The sequence below is a fragment of the Macaca mulatta genome, chromosome 7, assembly GCF_049350105.2.
Source record: "Macaca mulatta isolate MMU2019108-1 chromosome 7, T2T-MMU8v2.0, whole genome shotgun sequence".
Lineage (NCBI taxonomy): Eukaryota > Metazoa > Chordata > Mammalia > Primates > Cercopithecidae > Macaca > Macaca mulatta.
The window spans coordinates 165,685,759-165,710,323 of NC_133412.1; the positions used below are offsets into that span (position 1 = coordinate 165,685,759).

Consider the following 24,565-nt stretch of genomic DNA (forward strand, 5'->3'; position numbering starts at 1 on the left):
GTGGAATTGCTGAGTCATATGGTCTATGCTTAATCTTTTGAGGGACTGCCAGACTGTCTCCCAGGCTGTACCATTTTACATTTCCACCAGCAGTGTTTGAGATTCCAGTACCTCCATATCCTTGTCAACACTTAACTACTATCTGTTCTGGGTTCTAGCCATCATACATGTGTGAAGTGTTTCATACTGTTTTTTAAAATGCAAGACATATCTAAAACATGATCCACTCTAAGGGGCTGGAATATCTTTGCATAATCCAGTATCCAGCAACTATTTCCTGAGAGCACCGGTCTGCCCCTGGACTGAGAAATGGCTGACCTTCTTGCTGATCAGTCCAAAGCCAGGTGGGCTCTGCCATCCTTAATGAACTCCCAGATGTCAAGTGAGGTTTGTCAGGAGGCCCACAGATAACTAACACTGCCATCTCTTCCTGTCTTCCAGCAATTCACGAGTTCCCTGCAGACCTGTTCTCCAATAAGGAGCGACAGCACGGAGCCGTCCTGCTGCACATCCTTGGTGTAAGTGGTCCTCCCAGAGTGGTCACAAAACTTCTAGCACGTGAAGCCTCTCTGCACAGCGGGGCAGAGCCGTGGCATGTCTGAGATCTGTTATTCTTGTAACAGCCCAGTGAGGAGAGTGGAGACTGGGCACGTTTCACTCACAAAGAAATGGTGTCTTAAATGTGTTAGGTGACTTACCCAGTGTCACACAGCTAGTGGCCCCAGAGCCAACACAGGAATGGAAGTCTTTCCTGTACCCCATTTTCTGCTTTTGTAAAACAGGGATGATGGTACCTATTACAGAGGATGAATATGAGTGAATACGGGTCAAGGGCATCAGCGTTGTGTGGCACATAATAACTCCTACAAATGCTTGCTCTCCTGATTCCCATGACGACCCCTAAATTTTAGTACCTTTACATCACTATGTAGACAGTCCCCAAGTTAGGATGGTTCCACTTACTATTTTTCAGTGTTACGACGTTGCAAAAGTGAGACATATTCAGTATCACTGTTCTGGAAGTATAAAGAAACTATACTGTGAATTTTGAAGTTTTATCTTTTTCTGGGCCAGTGATACTCTCTCCTCATGCTGGGCAGTAGCACCAGTTGCAGCTCCCAGTCAGTCACGTGGGCATGAGCATAAACAAGCAACCAGTACTTTACAGGGTACTGTGTTGCCAGATGAATTTGCCCAGCTGTAGGCTAATTAAGTATTCTGAGAACATTTAAGGTAGGCTAGGCTAAGCGATGATGTTCAGTAGGTTAATTGGGTTAAATGCATTTTCCACTTATTTATTTATTTATTTATTTATTTTTGAGATGGAGTCTTGCTCTGTCGCCCAGGCTGGAGTGCAGTGGCGCGATCTTGGCTCACTGCAACCTCTGCCTCCTGGGTTCAAACGATTCTCCTGCCTCAGTCTCCTAAGTAGCTGGGATTACAGGCATGTGCCACCACACCCAGTTAATTTTTGTATGTTTAGTAGAGAAGGGGTTTAACCATGTTGGCCAGGCTGGCCTCGAACTCCTGATCTCAGGTGATCCACCTGCCTCGGCCTCCCAAAGTGCTGGGACAACAGGTGTGAGCCACTGCCCCCAGCCCATTTAAAGTATTTTAAACTTAAAATGGGCTTATCAAGCTATAACCTCATTGTAAGTCTAGGAGCATCTGTAGTTTAAAACTTTGGTGTACTTCTCAAACTTCCCTCTATATTCAGATGGACCTTGATGACAAATGGTGGAAGGGGGGTTAGTAGTAATTTGAAAAGAAATAGGGGTTCACACCTAAGTTACAAGTTTGTAACTCTCTGTGCTGGAGTAGGCAAACTACAACCCTTGCCAAGTCTGGCTCAATGCCTGTTTTTGTAAATAAAGTTTTATTGGAACACAGACATTCCTATTCATTTCTATATTATCTTCTATAATATAATAATAAGTGCTATTTTTGCACTTCAGAGGCAGAGCTGAGTACATGCATCAGAGACAGCCTGACCCACAAAGTCAAACATATTTTTTATCTGCCCCTTTACAGAAAAGGTTTGCTGACTCTGTTGTGTGGTATGGAGAAACATAGCTGGTCAAGGTTTGCTTCTCTGCTTTGGATCAACCACAGCAAATTTTCCTCCTGATCAGCTTCCCTGACCATCCAGCACCATCTGCTTGTATATTTAAACCCAACCAAGTATTATTCTTTGCAAGAGATCATTAAGAAAGTGAAATCTGGAATTCCCACATAGATAGTAACAACCAGAAAATAATGAATGGGTGAAGTTTTAATTAAGAGGGTAAGCCATTCATGAAAATGAAGACTAGAATGAGGGCTGTTGGCATATTTTGAACAACAGACCTGTTTATTATTTCTATAATACCGTTATTATCTTTCTAGTTTCTCTGGCTTTACACTCCCTCCCCTTTCACTAAGGGACTGTGGATGTGGCTAATTGGTCCCATAGTTCTGTGGTCCTGCCTCGTGAAAGTCTTGGCATAGCTGAAATAAAACCTCAGGTTTCTGCTGAACCTGAGTGCACCTTGGGAATTTCACAGGAGCCCTTTAGAGGAGGGGTTACCAAGCTATGGCTGGAGAGCCAAATCCAGCTCACCAACTGTTTTTTTTTTTTTTTTTTAAATAAATAAATAAAGAGAAGAGGTTTAACTGACTCACAGTTCCACATGGATGGGGAGGCCTCAGGAAACTTACAATTATGGTGGAAGGGGAGGAGGCACATTTTACGTGGTGGCAGGGAAGAGAGAGGATGCAAGAGCAGGGAAAACTGCCTTACAAAACCATCAGATCTCGTGAGAACTCACTATCACGAGAACAGTATGAGAAAATCACCCCCATACCACCAATGGTTTTTATAAATAAAGTTTTATTGGAACACTGCCACACCCATTCTATGGCTTGTTCTTGTTTCACAACAGCAGAATAGTTGTGGAAGTGACTATTTGGCCAGCAAAGCCTAAAATATTACTATCTGACCCTTTACAGAAAACGTTTGCTGACCTCTTGTTTTTTCTTTTTTTGATTTGAATGGGTAGATGAATGCTGACCTCTTCTTTAGAGCACAAAAAGGACCTAGCTTAGGGGCTGGTTTTGCCTGCAGTGCTCCGTGACCCAAGAGATGGAAATCGGGGCGCTATCTTGGCTCATCTTCTCTCCTCATTGTTTCTCAGGGCTCAGAAGAGAGAGGGGCCTTTTGGCCTCTCGGGAGGTGATGTTGGTGGGGATTGCTGTGAGTGAATTCAAGTCAGAATCCTAAGCTTTGTAGCAGGGTCTCCCCCACCTGCCTTCTCCCCTTTACCCACACCCCTGCTATTTGTTTCTTTTTACTCCTCTTCCTCAAAATGTTGACAATGAGTCAAATCCAGTAGGCACATGCTCAGATGCCCTGGATGCAGCTAATGTATCTTCTACTTTATTAATCCCAATGAATGAATGGTGAAATTGATGAGTATCACACTGTTTTAGCTGAAGTAGCCCAGCCTTTCTCTTTCGCAAACAGGACATCCATAGCACTTTTTCTTTGAAGAAAGAAATGGCTTTCCCCAGTGCTTAGAGCAAAACCCGTCTCTTCTCCATGGGTCCTGGTCCTGGCCTCTCCCTCCAACCTCACATTCTCCATTTTCCACTCTCTCTATTCTACCTGTTGTTCCTCAAATGCTGTCAAACACACTCCTGCCTCAGGGCTTTTGCACTGCTGTTTCCTGGTAGATATTTTACTGGCCAGTGTGCTTCTTTGTTCCCCACTAAGGTAAGTTATAGGAGAGGGTTTTCCTGGCTTCCTCACCACTGTATCTCTGATCCCCTTGGTAGTTCCTGGCACATAGGATGAGCTCAGTGAAGCCGTGCTGGCTGCTGAGCAGAGGGATGGGCCAGAGAGAGACTCCAGATATAAAACCATTTTAAAACTGCTGATCTGTGCTTACTTCATCATGAGACAGATGCTGAAACCAAAACCTAGAAACGTTTCTTATCCAAAGTCACTTGGCAAGTCAGTTCCAGAACCAGCCTTAGAATCTGGGTTCTTTGCTCCATGAACCTCCAAATGTCAATGGCCTGTGTGTTTTAATGGTGCCAACATTATTAAGTAGCATCCCAGGAAATGCTGGATGTCAAGTTGCCATTTGTTTTGGCAGGGGATAGGCAGTCACTTTAGTGCCTTCCCTAAAAATAAAGGGAGCAAATCAGGATTGTTATTATTATTTTAAATTCTTAAAATGGTGGTTCTGAGTGCTTTCCATTTTGGCCATTAGAGTTAGATCTTGCCTGTTGAGGGCAGACTCTGGTGCTAGGAGAGAGAGCTGCTGCTTTAAGAAGAGATGCTTGAGAGAGTAGAAAAAAAATTGTTTTTCCTGTTCTCAAACTTGCTCACCACCTTCTGCTTCAACAAACACACAACAAAATGTGTGTGGGTTTTTTTCCCACATGCCAAGAATTCAGCAGATACCAGTTGGGTGTCCTCTAACTCAATTCAGTTCTGACACTGTACCTAGAGACAGTGGCAGCTCCCACCCGCCAAGGGCTCAGTCCCTCAAGACTGCTTCTTCTTTAGACGGCAGATGCAACCCTCAAGTTGTTTTACCTGTGCTTCTGAACAACCTGCAAAATCAGGGTTCCCATGACCCCCTCCTTGCGCTCAATTAATTTGCTAGAGCGGCTCACAGAATTCAGGCAAACACTTTGACTTCCATTTACCAATTTATTATACAGGATATTACCAAGGATACAGGGCTGGGTGCCTTGGCTCACTCCTGTAATCCCAGCACTTTGGGAGGCTGAGGTCAGAGGAGCACTTGAGTCCAAGAGGTCAAAACCAGCCTGGAAAACATAGTGAGACCCCCATCGCTACCAAAAAATAAATAAATAAATAGAATTAGCTGGCCGTGGTGGTGCGCACCTGTAGTCCCAGCTACTTGGAAGGCTGAGGTGGGAGGATGATGAGCCCATGAGGTAGAGGCCTCAGTGAGCCAAGATGGCACTGCTGCACTCCAGCCTGGGTGGCAGAGAGCCCATCTCAAACAAAAAGGGATATGGATGAAGAGATGCGTAGGGCGAGGTATTGGGGAAGGGGTGCAGCGCTTCCACACCCTCCCTAAACATACGACCCTCCAGGAGCCTCCATGTGTTCAGCTATCAGGGAAACTCCTTAAGCCCTGTCTTTTTGGGTTTCTATGGAGGCTTCATTACATAGGCGTGACTGATTACATCATTGGCCACTGGTGATCAATTCAACCTCCAGTCTCTCTCTCCTCCCTGGAGGTTGGGGGCTGGGGCTTAAAGTCCCAACCTGCTCATACTGCCTTGGTCTTTCTGGTGACCTGCCCCCATCCTGAAGCTACCTAGATGCCCCCAGTCACCAGTCACCTCATTGTCATGCAGAAGACATTCCTATTATGCCCAAGGTTCCATGGGTTTCAGGAATTGTGTGCCAGAAACCAAGGGCAGAGAGCAAATATAACTTCTTATTAGATCACACGAGGAGGGAGCCCCAGTGGCCTGAGTTTTCGTCCCCTCTGCTGCTCAGCATGTTATCGCCTCTGTGGGTCTCAGTTTCCCCATTTGCCAGTAAGGGGATTGAGGGAACGAAATCTACGGTGCTGGAGTCTTCCTGTGTGCCCCGCTCTGTCCGCCTGGCCTCTGCCCTGGCAGCCTGGTTTGGGGTGCGGTGGGCCCTCTGCAGCTGCAGCAGAGGCCCTCACGACCCTGCCTGTCTCCTCTCTCGTTTGCAGGCTCTGTATATGTTCTATGCCTTGGCCATAGTGTGCGATGACTTCTTCGTTCCATCTCTAGAGAAGATCTGTGAGGTATGTGGAAGGGACTTGGGACACCTTGGTGAAGCCTTGAAGACATGTGGTACATAAATGCCAGGCCGAGAAGGCCAGGGCTGGTGCGGGGAGCATGCTGGTGGTAACGGCTGTCACACCGAGCACTTAGTGTCTGCCCCATGGTGAAGCCTCACTAGAAACCCTCCAATTAGCCTTGGTGGATGGCAGCCTCTCCCAGAACCTGGCAGAGGAAAACGCTCCCGGTGTGAGATCACCACCCAGAACCACTGGGTCCACAGCAGGCTGTTGGCATGTGTGTTCAACCTGGCTAAGTACAAAGCACAGGCAGGCCTGCCAGATGCAGTGGAGCATTGACTGTCACCAGCTGCAATTGGCAGGTGCCAGGTGGGCCCACCACCCTCCCCCCCCGCCAGGGGGATGCCAAGCTGCAGTGGCAGGAATTTCCCTTCCGTCCTCACCTTTGCATGCTGGTGTTTTCCCCCACAATTATTTTGTTAGTTTTTTACTTTCTTTCCTTATTTCTCCTCACATACAAGATCCCAGTGTATCTCTTTGCTCCACCTTACTCTTGGCTTTTAGTCAAGGAAGGAAATCGACTTCCGTTTGCAGCACCTCCTGTGTGCACAGTGCCCAGGGCTTTGCCAGCCTTCATCCCTGTGAAATCTCCCGTGTGTTTGAGGCCATGTCTTCATGGTGACATTTGCAGCTGGGAAGGCAGGTTGTTTGGGGCAGGTGCTTCCCTGTGACTTTCCCCCTTCTGGGCCCAGCTTGGGGAGCTCAGTGTCCTTGCAGAGTTGGGACTGGCTGCTTTGGACCTGGGCCTGCTAAGCAGTGACCTGGCAAACATGCAAAGGCCTCCCCTTACCTCACACCCCCTCAGATGGAGCCTTGTGCTCGCCTCCATCCAGACGCTTGTCAGTGAGGGAACGGAGCCAGGGGAGGAGGGTGAGGAGCAGAGTCGGCAAATGCCCACTGGGATAACTGCGCAGGAGGGTCCACCCAGGGCCCCTGTGGAGTGTGCGCTGCAGCGATGGCAGTTATTAAAAGTGTTGCTGCTTCTGCCTTCCAGAGGGGGCCCTTGGGAAGGATGCAGGCAGCTGATCCTTACTGAATACACACCTAGGACCCACCACTAGGCTGAGAGCTTGGGGAGGCCATAGCAATGGGGTTGATGGGAGCCTGTGGAAGGTGAAAGGTGGGTGACTACAGTGTAGGGCCACATACAGTGGAGGTGCCATGCGCCCCGTAGGGTTACCTGTATCCCTAAGGATGGAAGTGAGCAAGGGTGATGGTCGTAGCCATGTAGGTAAGACCGATGTCAAGGGCTCAGTGAGAGATATTAAAGGACAGGGGAGCCAAAGGGAGAAGGGGAGCATCTCTCTTGGGGGAGAAATCTGGGAAGGCTTTGTGGAGGAGGTGGCATTGGGTCCAGGTTTCAGAAGTAGGAAGGAGTTTAGCAAGCAGAGAGGGAAGGGAAGGACGTTCCAGGTGGAAGGAATGGCCCAGGCAAAGGCAGGGAGGAGGGAGGACAGGAGGCAGCATGCTTGGGTTCTGCTGAAAGTTTTGGAGATCCTTTGGGAGCAGAGCCTCTTCTGTGGAACTCTGATTTTTGTCAGGGTTAAGGTAGCCGGCTTCTGTCCTGGAGACACTGCTGTGCCCCCACCCCAGACTCTGTCAAGCCCAGAGTGCCGACCCTTCTGAGGACCCCTCCAAGGATAGCTCATCAGTAGGTTCCTCGGTGGCCGCAGAGCCCAGGGCTGCTCAGGGATACTTTGGGAGGTGGGGCTGGTGGAGGTGAGTCCTGCCCTGTGGGCGCCTCCAGATTGGTTTTCAGGCAGACCCTCAGTCTCCATGGTTTCTCCAAACATCCAAAGCCTCCAGCACTGCACTTTAGATCAGAGGATGGGCTCTGTGGCCAGATACGGCCTGGACAGGCAGAACAGGCCTCGACCATGAGTTCCCACCCTGTCCCGTGCCAGCTTAACCCTGAAACCAGTACCTCTGGGTCTTTGTGAGCCACCGGATGTCAGGCCTGCCGTGGAGAAGGCCTTCCAGAATGCAAGGCCCAGCTGCGGGCCAGAGGCCTCCAGATCCACAATGCTGACATTCTCACTGAGGCCCCCAGTACCCAAAACTGGCATGGGAGGGGATGGTCACTAGACTGGTGTGCGCCTGGGGAGCACCACTGTGTCCCAGACCCTGTACTAGGCACCAGGGATGCAAAGACAGGAAGACCAGCTGCTGCCCTCATCATCCGGTGAGGGAAGGCAAAGCTTGTGAACCACAAACCCTCATGTGAAATTCACGTTTCAGTAACAGCAGATAAAACACATCATATATCTGAGGGAAATGGCTGGCTCTGAATGGATGCCTAGGAAGACTTCATCAGGGAGACATTATTTGGTCAGGGGCTTGGAGGACAAACAGAAAGGAGATAGGTAGGGGAGGGGGAAGGGCTCTGAGTGGAATGCCTGGTGGAGGGTGCAGGGCGGATGGCAGAAGGCAGACAGCATGTCCCCGGGGTGAGAGGCTGCGGGCAGAGGAGTTTGGCTCTGGTTGCAGCACTGCTCTCCTGCATGCTCCTTGGCTGTGGAGCATCCAGTGATGTCCAGGGCCCCCACGTCACACCCTGAGGGTCTGTGGTCACTTCTGTTTCAGAGACTTCATCTGAGTGAAGATGTGGCTGGAGCCACCTTCATGGCTGCAGGAAGCTCAACGCCAGAGCTGTTTGCCTCTGTTATTGGTAAGAAATCCCCTCTAGCCTGAGACACAGGATCTAGAGAGTCCGTTTGGTGCCCAGAGCAGTGGGGGCATTTGTCAGCTCTAAGCCTTACTTCTCATCTGTGAAATGGGAGAACTGGAGAGACAGTAAGTAGGTGGGTGGTTTCTTGGGGCATGGGGTGGAGTAGGGTGCTGAGGGGTGATAAAAATGTTCTTTTTAAGGTGATAAAAATAATCTAAAATTAGATTGTGGTTTTGGTTGCATGATTCTGTGAATATACCAAAACTACCGAATTGTATATTTAAATGGGTAAATTTTATAGCAGGCAAATTATATCTGAATAAAGCTGCTCAGAGGAAAAGGGAAGATTGGAGTAGCTGGTCCCCGGTGGCATTTCCATCTCCCTGGTTCTGCCACAGCTTCTGCCATTCTCTTCTGCTCCCCAGATGCTCTGTTTGATAGTAAAACAACCCACTTTCCTGTGAAAGGGGACACTGAGGAAGGGGCAGGCTGGGGTGCATGTCTGAGGCCCAGGGCCTGTGTGTTTCCTTTCCAGGGGTGTTCATCACCCACGGGGACGTCGGGGTGGGCACCATCGTGGGCTCCGCTGTGTTCAACATCCTGTGCATAATTGGAGTATGTGGACTGTTTGCTGGCCAGGTCAGTGGTTTCTCCCCAGGCCTGGCAGACGCATGCCCTGAAGTGTGGGGGAAGAGCCTCTATGATAAGAGGTTGGGGTAGCAGTGGGGACACCCACAGGACAGCTGAGCTGGATTCTGGATACATTTGGGGCCTGCTTTTGGCCTCCCCAACAGGGAGCATGAAGCTGGATTGTCGTTGATACCCCATTAGATATCCTCAGAGCCCCAGGGGAATGTTGGACTTGACCTCAGAGAGGTGGGTCGTGAGTGAGGCCCTGCCTTGCGGAGGGAGATGGAAGTGGGCAGCTGACTGTGCCTGAAGCTGCCAGGATCGGGTGGAGAGCGAGAGCCTCTGGCCTCTACTGTGAAACACGCACTGTTCTGACCTCAGAGGAATAGGGGTCTGCTTTGCCATGGCTTGAGAACATTACTTGGTTTCATTCTGTTCCCCAAATATAACAAAGAACAAGTGTGGGCTGGAGTTAGGAGGAGGAGCCCTGTGGGTGTGCTCTGCACTGCGGAGGGGAGGAGGCCTGGGCAGTTGCACCCTCTCCTCATCCCCCTGCTCATAGCAGCCAACGGGGCTCTGCCGGCAGGTGGTCCGTCTGACGTGGTGGGCCGTGTGCCGAGACTCCGTGTACTACACCATCTCTGTCATCGTGCTCATCGTGGTGAGTCGCCCCCCCCACCCCCAAGGTCAGGTTGGCCAGGACCCTGCAAAAGCACGGGACCCCTGCCCATCTCTGCCTTGGCACTGGGACCAGAGAGGACTCACAGCACCCAGTAGTGGGGTGTGCCAGCCACTCACTGTGGTCACAATGACCAGCCCCCCACCTCCCGCACTATGCCACCCCCAGCACTGTGCCTCCCTTTCCCCAAAACCTCAGACCCCGCACCTTGGTTGTGGAGCGAATCCAGGGGCCATCTTGAAGACACAAAGGCCTCAGAAGCAGACGTCCCACAGCCCGTGCGGTTCAGCTAGGGCACTTTTCTCATCTGGGGCCCTTTTGCTCCCCATGTAGGCCCTGGCTACTCTTTGGTGGGCTTGGTTTTAAAATGCAGAGTTTCTGGCTCTGCTGCCCACAGGGTGGGAGAGGGAGCAGGCCAGCTCAGGGCAGGCAGAGGGAGCAACTGGGAGCAAGAGAGGAGCCAGGAGGAGAGGAAGAAGAGGAGAGGAGCTCACAGGGGGCCCTGGACCTGTTGGAGTGATGTGGAGTGTCCCACATGGGCCCCAAGGGCTGGGGTGACATCATGGCACTTGATAGTGAGGTGGATGGCACAGCCAGATATAGCCAAGGAGCATGTCATCCACAGGGGAGCATTTTAAAACAAAAGAATTTTGAAGTGGAGGAAAGGGACATGTACACAGGGCACACTCAAACTTCAGGGGTGGAATGTGCCTCTGAGGGACAGCTCTCAACCAGACCTAGAGTGAACTTTATATAGACAGTCGTGTCCCCTGTATTAGTGCCCTATTGCTGCATAACAAATTTCCCCAAAACTCAGCAGTTTAAGACAAAGATTTATTATCTCCCACTTTCTGTGGGAAACCAGTCAGAAATGGTATAGCTGGGTCCTCTAGGCCAGGTCCTCTGCTAGGCTGCGGTTAAGGCATTAGCCAGGGTAGCATCATCACAGAGCTTGGTGGGCGGGGCTGCTCTTGCAGGGTCACTCATGTGGCTGTGGGCAGGCCTTGGGCTGCTGGCTGTTCCACAGGGCAGCTCTCAGCTGGGTTGCGGGCTTCCCTCAGAGCAAGGGCCAGAGGCACCAAGATGGAAGCCACAGCCTTTTCCTAACCTGCTTTCGGGAGTGATACCTGCCACATGTGCTGTATTCTGTTTGTTAGAAGCAAGTCACCAGGTGCAGCCCACGTGCTAGGGAAGCATGAATGTGATTCAGTGGGAGCATGGGGACCCCCTACAGGCTGCCTACCACACCCTCCAAAAAGTAGATGTCTGAGATGATTCTACAGATGAAACAATCTACGGATACACGATTTCAAACAGGTCAACATATGCCCTAACTATAATATAAAGGAGAAATAAATGTAATTTATAATAAAAGAATACATCTTTCAGTATGTAAATGGTTTGGCATGAAGAAGCCAGGAGAGCCAATGAAGGGATTGGTTCCCTCCTACACAAACAATCTCTGAGACCGTCTAGTACAAATGCAGACTGATGCCCAAGTGTTGGGCTCTCTCCTAAACCCCGTGGGTGGTGCCGATGTTGATGATGTGATTTTCCACAATAATGAACGACTCCTGATAAAATTCCAAACAGAACAAAGTATAATCATTCCTTAATTTGCATGACAGTTACCTTATTAGAAAATTAAGGATTCACTAAAATGATGTAAAAATTCTTTGATTTACAAAAATGAAGTGAAGGCCGGGTGTGGTGGCTCATGCCTGTAATCCCAGCACTTTGGAAGGCCGAGGCGGGCTGATCACTTGAGGTCAAGAATTTGAGACCAGCCTGGCCAACATGGTAAAACCTTGTCTCTACTAAAAGTACAAAAATTAGCCGAGTTTGGCGGTGCATGCCTGTAATTCCAGCTACTTGAGAGCCTGAGGCAGGAGAATTGCTTGAACCTGGGAGACGGAGGTTGCAGTGAGCCAAAATCACGCCACTGCACTTCAGCCTAGGTGACAGAGCGAGACTATGTCTCAAAAACAAAAAAAAGATACACCCTCCAACACACACTTGCACACCACATATACACATGCATACCCCATACACACACAAACACCATGCACACACAAGCTATCTTTCAGTCTTTGAGATTTCTTGATTATAGCAATTCTGTTCCATGAATGAGGGGAGGCTTCTGCCAGGTTAGCCCCTAGTAGCTACTTGGACTGTTATAAAGCACAGGACATATCTCTGAGGGTGGCTGTGCTAAGCTGGGGCTATGTAATACAGTACACTGCTGGCCTAGGCTACACTAAGGAAAGGCCTGTAGGTGAGCAGCTCAGAAATTGATCCATAACACATATAACAAGGCCGGTATACGTTGGCTCTGGGTGCCTGGGTGTCTGTGCTTGTTCTTGTTTGGAAATAAATATGTCCCACCCACCTCAACTCTGTTTCTTTTGCCTTACAGTTCATATATGATGAACAAATTGTGTGGTAAGTTTTTCAAGTGTATTTTTCATTGTTCTTTTTTGTTGTTGTTTCCAGTATCCTTGTTTGTTGGGTTCCCTGAATCTTTTTAAACATTATTTTCATAAACTTAAGCTTATCAACTTGTGAAAGTAGAAAAAGATATCATTCTAAGCAATCATGCCTTTCTTTATCCTGTCAAAGTGCAAAAAACTGTTTCCCTTAATAGTCCTGTCCTGCTAGGTGTCACGATGTGTTATAAAGTTAAAATTCTGAAAACAGTATGGTATTTTGCAAAGGGATAAGCATAGGCCAATATGGAATGCATTAATGGGCCTATTTCTGGAATGGGGGACATTGCAGAGATGTCATGATAAGGCAGTGAGTTAGGAATAGAGTCTTGAATGCTGCAGGGACAACTGGGAATCCACACAGAACAATACAACATCAGATCCCTACCTCACACCTTATACAAAAGTAAACTCCAGGTGATTTGAAGATATTACTGTAAAAATGAGACTTTTTAGAAAATGTCAAAAGAAAATATAGAGACTTATCTTTAAGACACTAAGGTAGGAATTAATTTCTTAACTAAGATACATAACCCAGCATGGTGGCTCACACCTGTAATTTCAGCTACTAAGGAGGCTGAGGTGGGAGGATGGCTTGAACCCAGGAGTTTGAGACCAGACTGAGCAACATAGTGAGACCCCATCCACCAAAACAGATACATAAATCACAAACTTCTGAGGAACAGGTTGATGTTTCCATTCTATTTGATAGCATGGGAATGCATCTGACGTTCATAACTCATAAACATTTTCTTTTGATTGCCAACAATTCAGAATCTGCATGTATCCTGTATGATTTTTTTTTTTTTTTCCGAGATCCAGTCTTACTCTGTTGCCCAGGCTAGAGTGCAGTGGTGCCATCTTGGCTCACTGCAACCTCTGCCTCCTGGATTCAAGTGATTCATGTGCCTCAGCCTCCCAAGTGGCTGGGACTACAGGTGCATGCCACCACACCTGGCTAATTTTTTAATTTTTTGTAGAGATGAGGTTTCACCATGTTGGCCAGGCTGGTCTTGAACTCCTGGGCTCAAGTGATCCACCTGCCTTGGCCTCCCAAAGTGTCTGGATTACAGGCTGCATCCTGTATGATTATTTATGGAAATAGAATCAGACAATCAGGCTGAGGACATCAGCTACCTGCCCTGAGCAGCTGTGTGCTATGGGCCCCCAGAAACCTGGTTCTGGTCCTATCCTGGCCCCTAACCTGCTGTCTGGCCCCAGGAAAGCCTCTGAACTCCTGGGTCTCATTTTTGTCATCTGTAGACAGGGTTGGGATGGCAGTGGTTCCATGATCTGGAGGTCAGCAAAGGAAGAGCTCCCAAAACAACTGTAGCCCATGCTGGGCACATAATGGGCTTTGGTTTATACATGTCAAGTGGATGAACAAGCTAAAGCTTGTGTGCTCTGCCAGGGGCTTATGGTCAGAGCTACGAAAATCCCCACTGCTAGTGGGATTGGGTGGGGTGCACCAGAGGGTAGTAATGGTGCATCCCAGGAAGACCCCAACCCTTCCATGCGCAGCATAAGGCCCAGGAGGCTCCTGTGCCACCTGCCGCATATTCAGTCAGCTCTCAGGCCCTACTTCCAGGACTTGGGCCCCTTTCCACCCACACCCACAGCTTCTCTGGCTCCTGCCCAGAATCTTGGGTGACCACAGGGTCTCTCAGGGTCGAGTTTGCATGACTTCAGGCCACTAGCCTCCATGAATCCTGGGACGTGGTGGCCCTAGTCCCTCCCTTTTCTAGGAAGCTGGGGGAACCCCACCTCTCTCCTGCAGACCTCTATAGTTGAGAAGAGACCTCTCAGCTTTTCTTGCTTGATCATCAAAAGGGCTGCTGGTGGCAAGACAGCCACAGGCTGGGGGATCTCTCCCACATGCCCAGGTTCTGGGCCCGGCACTAGGGGCGGGGGAGGTAAAGACATCCCGCCCTCCTCCACTCCTGGACCCCTCAGTCCCAGCCTTCACCTGCCCCAGGCCCCGAGCTCTAACCGCAATCTCCTTTCTCTCTTTGAGGTGGGAAGGCCTGGTGCTCATCATCTTGTATGTGTTTTATATTCTGATCATGAAGTAAGTGCCCTTTCTCCTTCCCGGGGCTGCCGACGCCTTGCCCCGCTGCTTGCTGTAGCCTTTTGTGACAGCAGGGAGAAAAACATCTGTCAGATCTTCGTCCTTTTAGGCCAGCCCCAGCTCTCTGGGAGACGCCCTGCTGGGGGACAGCTGGAGTAGGGGAGGGGTGTTAGATGCTGTTCGGGGGGTGCCGTCCACACTGAGGCCAGGGGAATCACGCAGGTGGCTGATGTGTGGACCACAGGGCTGCTCCCCAAACAAGTAGCATGCAAGGACCTCCTTCCTGCCCTGCTCTGGGCAGCTTCTCCATGCCCCAGGGTAACCACTCACTTGTGCTATCTCTAGAAGCCTTCTGATAATTTAATACCACTCTTTTCAAAAAGCCAGGCAGATTAACCTCTGCCCCAGGCTTCATAAAGTGCCACTTCTCTGGGCCAGTGCTTTGCACAACTGCAGCCACTGATAGTACTGAGGATGGAAACTCAGGCTGTGCAACCTTGAGCCCCTCCAGAAGCTACCCAGGTCAGAACCATCTCAAAACTACCCATGAGGAATACTATGCAGCCAGAAAAAGGAATAACGTTCTGACAGGCTACAACATGGATGAACCTGGAAAACATTATGCTCAGTGGACGAAGCCAGTCACAAAAGGACAAATATTGTCTGATTGCACTTACATGAGGGATCTAGAAGAGCCACATTCATAGAGGTGGATCAGAGGTCAGTGCAGGCGGCTGGGGAGCAAAGAAGGAGGAATTAATGATTAGTGGGAACAGTGTTGTTGTTTGGGATGATACAAATGTTTTGGGAACCGTGCTGATGGTTGTAGAACAATGCGAATGTAATTAACGCCACTGTATTGTGCACTTAAAAAGGGAAAGTAGTTAGAATGGTCAATTTTATGACATATATTTTTTTCCCACCACACACACACACACACACACACACACACACCCCTACTCATGAGCTGAGCCACGTTCAGGTTTATCTTCCTCCTCGTACCTGGATATGTAATTAAAAAGACAACACTCTGAGTTTTATGAGGATATAAATCCCACATTTATATAAAACATTTATAACGTTTTATAAAAATGGGTGATAAACTGTCAGACTGCAAGAGCATTATCCTTAAATGATCTCCAATCTGAGTGCCTTTCAGTGAGGAGCCCGCCTGAGGTTCTTTGAGATGGAGAGACTCTTCCCTCAGGGGTGATGGCAGTGCTGGCTGTGAGTGGTGCAGGGGGTGCCCGTGAGCATCCTGGGAGCAAGATCTGCTGCTGGGGGAGACAGGACAGGTCTGGTAATGCCCCCTGCGAGCCTGCTCAGAGGCGAGGTTGAGCTTCCTTTATTAGGACAGGCTCCATTAAGTAAGCCTCAGTCATCTTCTTGGCTGAAAGGTTTCTCATGCCCCCGGGAAGCCCACCACCAGCTCAATAGGAGCAGGTGCCTCCAGACAACACAGTGCTCCCAGGTCCCTGTCAGGAAACTGTCAGCCCGGTTGAAAAGCCGAGGCTCCACACCTCCCCTGCCACCCGCCACTCCTGCTCTGTGCTGACTACGCGCAGGGATGGGGTGTGATCCCCCACTGCCCAGTCCGTGGGAATCCTCTCCACTGCCCTGACCTCCTGCCTCCCTCACTTCCAGGTACAATGTGAAGATGCAAGCCTTTTTCACAATCAAACAAAAGAGCATTGCAAACGGCAACCCGGTCAACAGTGAGCTGGAGGCTGGTAATGATTTCTATGACGGTAGCTATGATGACCCTTCCGTGCCATTGCTGAGGCAAGGTAAGGCTGAGCAGACAGGAGTGGGCAGAAATGTGTCCTGGAAGCCACTCTCTCCTTCTCTTTTGTGTACACACACACACACACACACACACACACACACAGCCTCTCACAATGTCCCCCCTCTAAATTGTCACTCTCTTCCCTTTGACCGCAGGTGCCCTAAGTGAGGAGCGAGAGTCAGTATGGGAGATGGGGTTTTGCTTAGGTGGGGCAGGGGTAGAGGGAAGTACAGCAGGAAAGAGAAAAACCACAGCCACGTTTCTGGGAGCTTTCCCACGCCTTCTGGGGAAGGCGCAAGGCCTGTTTGGCTCTTCAGAATGCTGTGGGGTCCCTGACCCATGTGCGGGCCCACGACAGGAAGCTGAGGAGCTGGGGCGGCAGAGCCAGCCTGGGCCTCCCTACAGTTTCTCAAATGCCAGGCCCAGTCCTGGATGGAGAAGGGCTCTGGACAAAGCACCCGTTCTCAGGCTGGGAACTGTCGCCCGGAGGAAGAACAAGGCCAGTAAAAGGCAGACACGAAGCTGAGCAGGCATCCCCAGGCCAGCCTCAGAGAGCCCCACCAGGGAGCCCCTTCCCCTGGGGCAGCAACCTTGTCTCATCCGCAGCTCTTTGGCCTTCTTGTCTGGGAACTGGGGGTCTGGGCCTCCAGAGCCATCTCCTGTCATGTCTTACCGAATTCTCTGAATCATCTGCGCCTGACTGACGGCCTCTTTGGAAACCTGAATAATCCAAGGCCAGTGACCAGGTGGCTCCCTCTGTGGAAGCAGCTGCCGGGAAGGAGAGAGCGTTCACTCTAGCCCAGACCAGTGGCAGAGCCTGGGCCGGTTCTTGCAATCAGTATGGAAAAACAGGTCTAAGCTCCACCCTCGGTGTTGGGCAAGGCCTTCACCAGGTGAGCGCCTTGCACTGGTGTCTGGGGGCTCTTTCCCCCCCCATTCTCCATGGCCTGGGGCTAATCAGGTGAACTCTTTTGTGATGTCACTGGTGGGACCAGGTGGTCTCAGATGTGTCTGGGACATCTGGGGGTGGAAGCTGTATTTCTGGGCCCCTTCTCCAGTCATCTTCCTGGGGCCGATGAGGGCATGGCTTCCTCCCATGTGCATTTTGGGAGTCTGTTCTGCCCTGTCTCAGGCAACCCCCAAGAGGGAGGAGTCTCTCCGCATAGAAGGAGGAAGCCTGCTAGGGCAGCAGGGTGCGGTCCAGGCCGCAGCCTGGGTGCGGAGGCCCACCCACAAAGGGCAAAGCTGAGGAGCTGATGAGCGTGGAGTTTGGTTCATGTGTCGAGTTTCGTAAATGCCGAGCAGGCTACCCCAGGGGAAGCCTGTTTCCAGGACAACCTCAGAAGGGGAAGGAGCCATGTGGGCTGCTATGTCGGATTTTAACTCTATGGGCGTAGTGGCCCCAAGGTGGTCCCCACACACAGGCTGGCAGGACAGAGGCTGGTTGCTGCCCTGTCGTATATATGGTGCTCCTGGGTCCTCTGGGCCTTCGTGGCGAGGAAGAGAAGTACTGTGTGCTGAGTCACTCAGCTTGGTGGGAGATGCCCACCCAAGAGCCACCTACCACCCTGTAGCCAACCCAGGAGACCCCCCAAGACCCTGCAGGAAGCACTTCTCATTCGCAGCATGGGGGCCTCAGCTCCTCAGCTTCTCAGGGCAACCCAGGCTCCCAGAGGCCACTGCCCACACAGTGCCTTTTCTGGCACTGCTGTGACTGTCTCCGCCACTCTGTGCCTGTGACAGTAGCACTTCCTTGCAAGTTTATTTCCTCCCAAATCTCTTTAAGTCCAGGACATTTTCTGGAAAACTGGAAGATTGGACACGGGACTGCCCCCAAGCACTGGGGAAGGAGGCAGAATCCCATCTTCCTGCAGCTTTTATCAGAGGGAATGTATTTGGATAAGGGCCCAGGGAGAAAGTCCTCAGAGAGTGTGAAGGGAAGTGGGGTGTGGGCCTGGACATCTGGAATTGGAGAAAGGGGAGACCTGGAGAGGCAGACGTGGGGATTTCTTCACACCGCTTTTTACTGCCCCTCTCATAAGAGGCTCCCAGAGGGCCATGTGTGAGTCACTGCTCTGCACTGTCCCCTGCGTAGACTCAACTGAAGCAGGAGGAAGGAGCCCCCAGTAACACCCCGGGCGGGACTGGGGAGGCCAAGGCTTTGGGGCCTTTCCTAAGGGCGGTGTCATGGACTCTTAGCTGGAGATGACATCGGAGTTTCTCTCCCTGTGCCCAGCTCCAGGCAGGTCGCCATGTGGCCACCCCACCCGAAGGAATGCACAGGGTGCTGCTGCCTGGGAGATTCTCTCAAGAGCACACACTCTCTCAGGCCCGAGCGAGCTGTTCTCAGTTTTTGTGTTTCCCACAGAAAACCCGAAGTTTTATCCTCCAACTCCTTGACGGGAAAAGTGGGGAGAAAGCTTTTTCCCCATCACACTGATAAAAGGCCTTTGAGTACTGAGACGTTCTTAAAGGCTGTGTGGCTCAGCTCACCCAAGCAGCCTCCTGGTGCTTCTCAGGTGGCCTGGAACACAGCCTGGGCCACCTGCCTGCCAGCCTCGCCTGAGAGGCGCACTGTGGACCCCTCCAGGCTGCCCCAGCGCTGGGCACAGCCTTGGTTTATAGTGGGGAGAGTTGGGGGTGATGCCTGACCTTGGGCTGAACAGCTGGGAGAATGTGCTGTCATTGAGTTCTTTTCTGGGCAGCCACCCTGGGCATGGGCACACACCCTTGTTCTGTCGTTGGTCGGGGGCACCAGGACAAGGTGTCCTGGTAGCCAGGCATCCTGGGGAAGGAAGGAGAATTCCATCTTCCCGTAGCTTTTATCAAAGTGAATGCATTTAGATAAGGGCCAAGGGAGAAAACTGCCTAGAGAGTGTGGAAGGAATTGGGGGTGCAGGCCTGGACTCCTGGAATTGGAGAAGGGGGAGGCCTGACTCTTGTCTCACAGACTCCAGGCTCCCTCCTTCTGAGCCCACTTGTTCCCCAAGCAGTACCTGGCATGGGGCGGGTTCTGTAGGATGGAGCCTGAAGCCTGCGGTTTCTGTGGGTACCACCTCCCTCTGGGATGGAGGCTTCTGAGCAGGGAGGGATTCGAGCTTTTATGCAGCAGTGAGGGGCTAAGGGCATGAGCTGTCGGGGGGCTCCTGCTTCTCAAAGTGGAAGCAGAGCCATCGAATCAGCCAGGACAGGAGCCGTCCTGAAGGCCAGAGGCCCCGAGGATTGAAGCTCCCATAGAAGGAGCCCGCTACTAACACCCTCCAGCACATAACCCCTGGCATCTTCGCCACCACCAAGAGTGCTGCCCCAGACTCTCGGCATCCACCGCACGCTAATCGTCTCTGGCAGTCTCTGTTGGCCTTTGTCTCCTTAACTCTCCTCCTCTTCTAAATTGTAAGTAGTCAGCTTTCGTCCACGCGATAACACCTGCATTTCAAGCAAAACAAACAACCATACGCCCGGCCCACCGATGCGCCGCGTGCCTGTTAGAGGTTAGCATCCGTCTCTGACGAATGCATGTTCTCCTGGCTTTGTTTTCTAACCCACACGCCTCCTGTCTGCTGAGCCTTGCTGCCTGTTTGGTGAGGAGTGTGTGTGTGTCTGGTGTGCATTTCTGCATTTTTGTGCTATTAACTCTTGCACGGGTTTGCTCTCCGGACCTATTCCCTGGTTACCCCATGACCCATAAAGGACACACCGGGAGCTGGTAACCAGTGCAGAGGGATAGTCGTATCCATTTTTATAGCCCTTTGGAGGGGAACACTCTGCCTGCTTCTGCATGCTGTGTTCATGAGCGGTTTTATAACTAGACCTCCTAGGGATCTGGAGTCAAATGTTAAATTCCCAAGGATACCAGCACGGTGCAGGTTTATGAAGATGGCAAGGAAGAGGTCTGGGGACAGGGAGTTTTGTTCCTCCCCATTGTGAGGGGAAGGAAAGGGTCAGAGAGACCAGCCTCCCTCCGGAGGGTGTCAGGGTTTATAGTCACTGGGCTCAGCCAGCAGCTCACCGTGCACCCTCAAACAAGCAGGCTCCTCTCCTGGGTCTCAGTTGCCTGTCTAGATCCCATGATCTAAATCTTTGACCTCACTACTTGCCCTGTACAGAACAAAGTTACAAGCATCCTCTCCTGCAGACAGAGCAGGTGGCCTTGTAGGAAGTTCAGAGCCAGTGCCCGCTGCTCTGCAACATTTTCCACCCCGGGGACCCTTGTCAATTTGCAAAATTTCATCGGAGCCTCTGTAAACGGGGGAAAGAGAGGTCCTCTCATAGTCGTGGGTGAAAAGTGGTAGGCCCCTGTCTGTATTGTAGGTTGGCTGCCCTGGTAAGGCTTAGATAAGGAACTGAAAGACCCTTGTAATTAGCCAAGACTGGGTCCCGGAAAAGAGGGGAGAAGAGCATCGGTTGCCCATGAGTGGTCCTGGAGCAAGGGGAACCACTGGGCTTCACACACTAGGTCAGCAGGTGTTTCAAAGCCAGTGATCCACTTTGCCTGACATGAGGAGTTGAAGCCAGGCATCCAGACTTCCAGGTGGCTGCCAGCTGCCAGGACCACAGCCTAGGGCAGCTCACAAGGCAAGGGGAAGTCAGTGCCCCAGCACTTGGGTGTTGTCCTCAGAGAGATCAGCACTAATCACGGTGTTGTGCTCAATAGTGAAGGAGAAGCCACAGTATGGCAAGAACCCCGTGGTGATGGTGGACGAGATCATGAGCTCCAGCCCTCCCAAGTTCACCTTCCCTGAAGCTGGCTTGCGAATCATGATCACCAATAAGTTTGGACCCAGGACCCGACTACGGATGGCCAGCAGGATCATCATTAATGAGGTGAGTTTGCTTGAAGGACCATAAAGGTGAGCAGCCTTGAATGCAGGAGGCCCTGGCTTGTTAGGGCTCTTCCTGGTGTCATTGATCACTGCACCTGTTTAAGGAAGGATGCCTGGGGCTTCCAGAAGCCTGCCCATCACCCACAGGCCGCAGATTATCCTTTGAAGAGATATTTTAAAGCCTGCAGCAATCGAATACCATGCCTGAGATATTTCACTAAGTATTTTGTCAGGCACTAGAGTAGAACTAATTGGAGAAAGGCCAGCCTGAAGTATGGATTGTTTCTTTAAAATGTTATTTAGAGCAAAACAAAAAAGATGAGTTCACACCTGTTCTCTGTGGACAGAACAACTCCAGAAGAAAACCTGAGACACTAATGAGCAGCAGTGACCTCTGAGGCTTCCTTTTCACTCTTGCTGTGTTTAAATGGGGTGCTTTTACTTCTCATTTGCAGAGATAATAATTTTAATATTATTTAATGTATAAACAGTATAGCAAAGATAGGGTCATTGCTCACCAACTTTTCCAGGCTTTGTTGCATGTATCATTTTGGAATTTTAAGTCCTTACTCTGAGAAGCAGATGGGTTGGTAGACTTCAAACTGTGAGCGCTGATAATTAATAGTTAACACATAGATTGTATGAAAGAACGATATTTCACAGTGCCTACAGGTTCTATATTGTAAACATTTGTCTTTGATTTCATGTGTACTGTGCCCTCTCTGTAGAAAGTATATTAAGAAAAGGAAACACCTTTCCAAAGCTTTGAATCATTGTGAATCATTTTGGTCCAATTCAGTGAAATTTGAATCAATGAAATTTGACTGAATCCAGGGCATCTTTCATGTATGTGTTAATTGTACCCACTGGGTGCTGAGGGTAGGGAGGGTTGAATAACTTTTAAGGATTTAGAGATTGGGGTTTGTAGAATATTTTTCATGGCATATATAGCCGGGAAAGGAATAGATTTTGGTAAGTTGCTGAGATACTGGTTATTATGCCCTAAATGTGCTAAGCTGCTGGGAAGACTTTATCTTCCACCATGTTGTGATTGAACTACCTGGAAGGCAGCATGGAGAGCTGGAGAAGCCGGGTCCCGAGGAAGGAATTCTGAGCTTTAATCTCACATCAGCCACTAGCCCACTTAATGTGAGGGTATTGAACAGGATACTTTTAGCTCTAAAAATTTCAGTGACACACACTGAAAGGGTGTATGTCCACAAAAGACATGTACACAAATGTGCATAGCTGCAGTCTTCATAACAACCAAAAAGGGGAAACTATCTAAATGCCCATCAATAGGCAAAGCCATATCATGGGTTATTCATATAATAGAATACTACACAGTCATGAAAAATAACAAACTGCTGACTCTTGTGACAAGCTGTGTGAATCTCATGGCTACTGGTTGCCTGAAAGAAGCCAGTCATAAAATACACATTAATACTTGAATCCATTTATATGAAGTTCAAGCTCAGGGAAAACTAATCAATGTTTACAAAAGTCAGCATAGTGGTTGCCTTGGTTACCTCTGGAGTAGGGGTATATAGACTAGGAAGGTGCCTGGGGGGAGCCTTTGAAGGGGCTGGAAATGTTATACATCTTGATGTAAAACATCATTAAGCTGTGCACTTAGTGTAAGTGTACTTTTTTTTTTTTTGGACAGAGTCTTGCTCTTGTTGCCCAGGCTGGAGTACAGTGGCATGATCTCAGCTCACTGCAACCTCCACCTCCCGGGTTCAAACGATTCTCCTGCCTCAGCCTCCTGAGTAGCTGGGATTATGGGCGCTCACCACCACACCCAGCTAGTTTTTGTATTTTTAGTAGAGACAGGGTTTCACCATGTTGGTCAGGCTGGTCTTGAACTCCTGACGTCAAGTGATCTGCCCACCTTGGCCTCCCAAAGTGCTGGGATTACAGGCATGAGCCACCACACCCGGCAGTGAGTGTACATTTTGTATAATGGGCCTAAAAAATTAAAAATTACAAAATGCGTGCAGGGCCTTTCCTGTGGCCATCTTCAGGCAGCTATGAACGTCACCAAGGAGAGCCCTGAATAATGGCTGTTACCAGTGTCATGGGCTGGGCTGTCTAGCTGGCACTAGGAAGGGGTGGCCCAGGCCCTCTGATAAATCCTCAAAGGCTTCCTGGTAACCATACAAATGGAAATGACCACACTTAGAAGGATTCCAAGGTCCTGGGGCTGATTCTCAGGCAAACCTGTCCCCAGGGATGTTGTTCTAGGCACCTGTAAGAGCAGGGTGCATGTGAGGAACCCAGCATATAGCAATAGCATGATGCTTTATCACACGCCTTGCCTCCTGTCTTGCCTCCTGTCCACACAGCGGCAGAGACTGATCAACTCGGCCAACGGTGTGAGCAGCAAGCCGCTTCAAAACGGGAGACACGAGAACATTGAGAACGGGAATGTTCCTGTGGAAAACCCGGAAGACCCTCAGCAGAATCAGGAGCAACAGCCGCCGCCACAGCCACCACCCCCGGAGCCAGAGCCGGTGGAGGCTGCCTTCCTGTCCCCCTTCTCCATGCCGGGTATGTTCTGGGGGTGCTGGACTCTTGGGCTACTTTTTGGGGGCTCCATTGGGACCAAGCCCAGGTCTTCAGCATGGAGGCATGGACCTGTAAGGGCGGCACAGGGCTGGTGCAAAGGGTCGTTATTAGGTCGCTGGAATGCTTAGGAGGCGAATCTGTCCTCAGTACTGAACTGTGGATTGGAGCTGCAATGAGGTGCTGGCACTATCAAATTCAGCAAGAACCTTGGGCCAGAGAGCAGGGCGGCTGGAGGCCTGGGGAGCACCAGTGACCCCTAGTGACCACACTTAAATGTTCAGGGCAGTCGATCTTTTGTGCTAAGGAAAAGCAGTCTACAATGTTATTTTTAGGGACATTCTTGCACTCTCTTGGCCCTTGCAGCAGGCCATTTTGACTATGCATCTCTTTATTTGCTGGGACAGGAGATTCTAAGGCCACAAATGACCCTTAGACAGTCATACCTTGTGTATTTGAAGATATTTCCTACCCATAAATAAGTCCAATCAGACTGAGGGTCTGCAGCAATCCCTCCAGGATCCTCCCGTCTCACTTGGAGTCTGAACTGCGAGGCCCGTGTCATCTGACTGCCAACTCCTGCTGACCTCAGCTCCTGTTCTTCTCCCTCTCCTGGCCCCTGCTCCAGCCACAGCAGCCTCCTCACTGTCATTCCTAGAACACACCAGGTGTGCACCTGCCCCAGGACCTTTGCACCTGCCCTTTGCTGGAATGCAGTTTCCCCAGGTATCCACACGCTCACTTCCTCACCTGCTTCAGGTCTCTGCTTAAATGTCACTTTTTCACTGTGACCTTCCCTGACTACCACATTTAAAATATTTTGTCTGTTTCTTGTGTCTCTTGCCCCCACTAAACTGTCAGCTCCACAAAGCAGGTACCCTGTCTACTGCATTTATCTGCATCCCCAGTACCCAAGAGTGGCCACATAGTAGGGTCTTAGTAGGTATCTGTCAAATGAATGAATCCAGGTATTCATGTGCGAGAGGATCCCAGGACCCA

General features: G+C 50.3%; 1 protein-coding gene across 4 annotated transcripts in view; it reads left to right on the top strand.

Moving 5' to 3' along the window:
- Positions 1-24,565, top strand: part of SLC24A4 (solute carrier family 24 member 4) — a 177,381-nt gene that overhangs the window by 110,008 nt on the left and 42,808 nt on the right. Inside the window, exons 3-12 of one of the 4 annotated variants that reach the window (XM_015144393.3) lie at positions 442-518; positions 5,730-5,804; positions 8,445-8,529; positions 9,065-9,168; positions 9,746-9,820; positions 12,255-12,280; positions 14,339-14,392; positions 16,037-16,179; positions 20,833-21,002; positions 23,347-23,551. In XM_015144393.3, coding sequence (XP_014999879.1) covers positions 442-518; positions 5,730-5,804; positions 8,445-8,529; positions 9,065-9,168; positions 9,746-9,820; positions 12,255-12,280; positions 14,339-14,392; positions 16,037-16,179; positions 20,833-21,002; positions 23,347-23,551 — 1,014 coding nt within the window. The remainder of the gene's footprint in view (positions 1-441; positions 519-5,729; positions 5,805-8,444; positions 8,530-9,064; positions 9,169-9,745; positions 9,821-12,254; positions 12,281-14,338; positions 14,393-16,036; positions 16,180-20,832; positions 21,003-23,346; positions 23,552-24,565) is intronic. The other 3 variants (XM_015144394.3, XM_077941645.1, XM_077941646.1) reach the window with 3 other exon arrangements.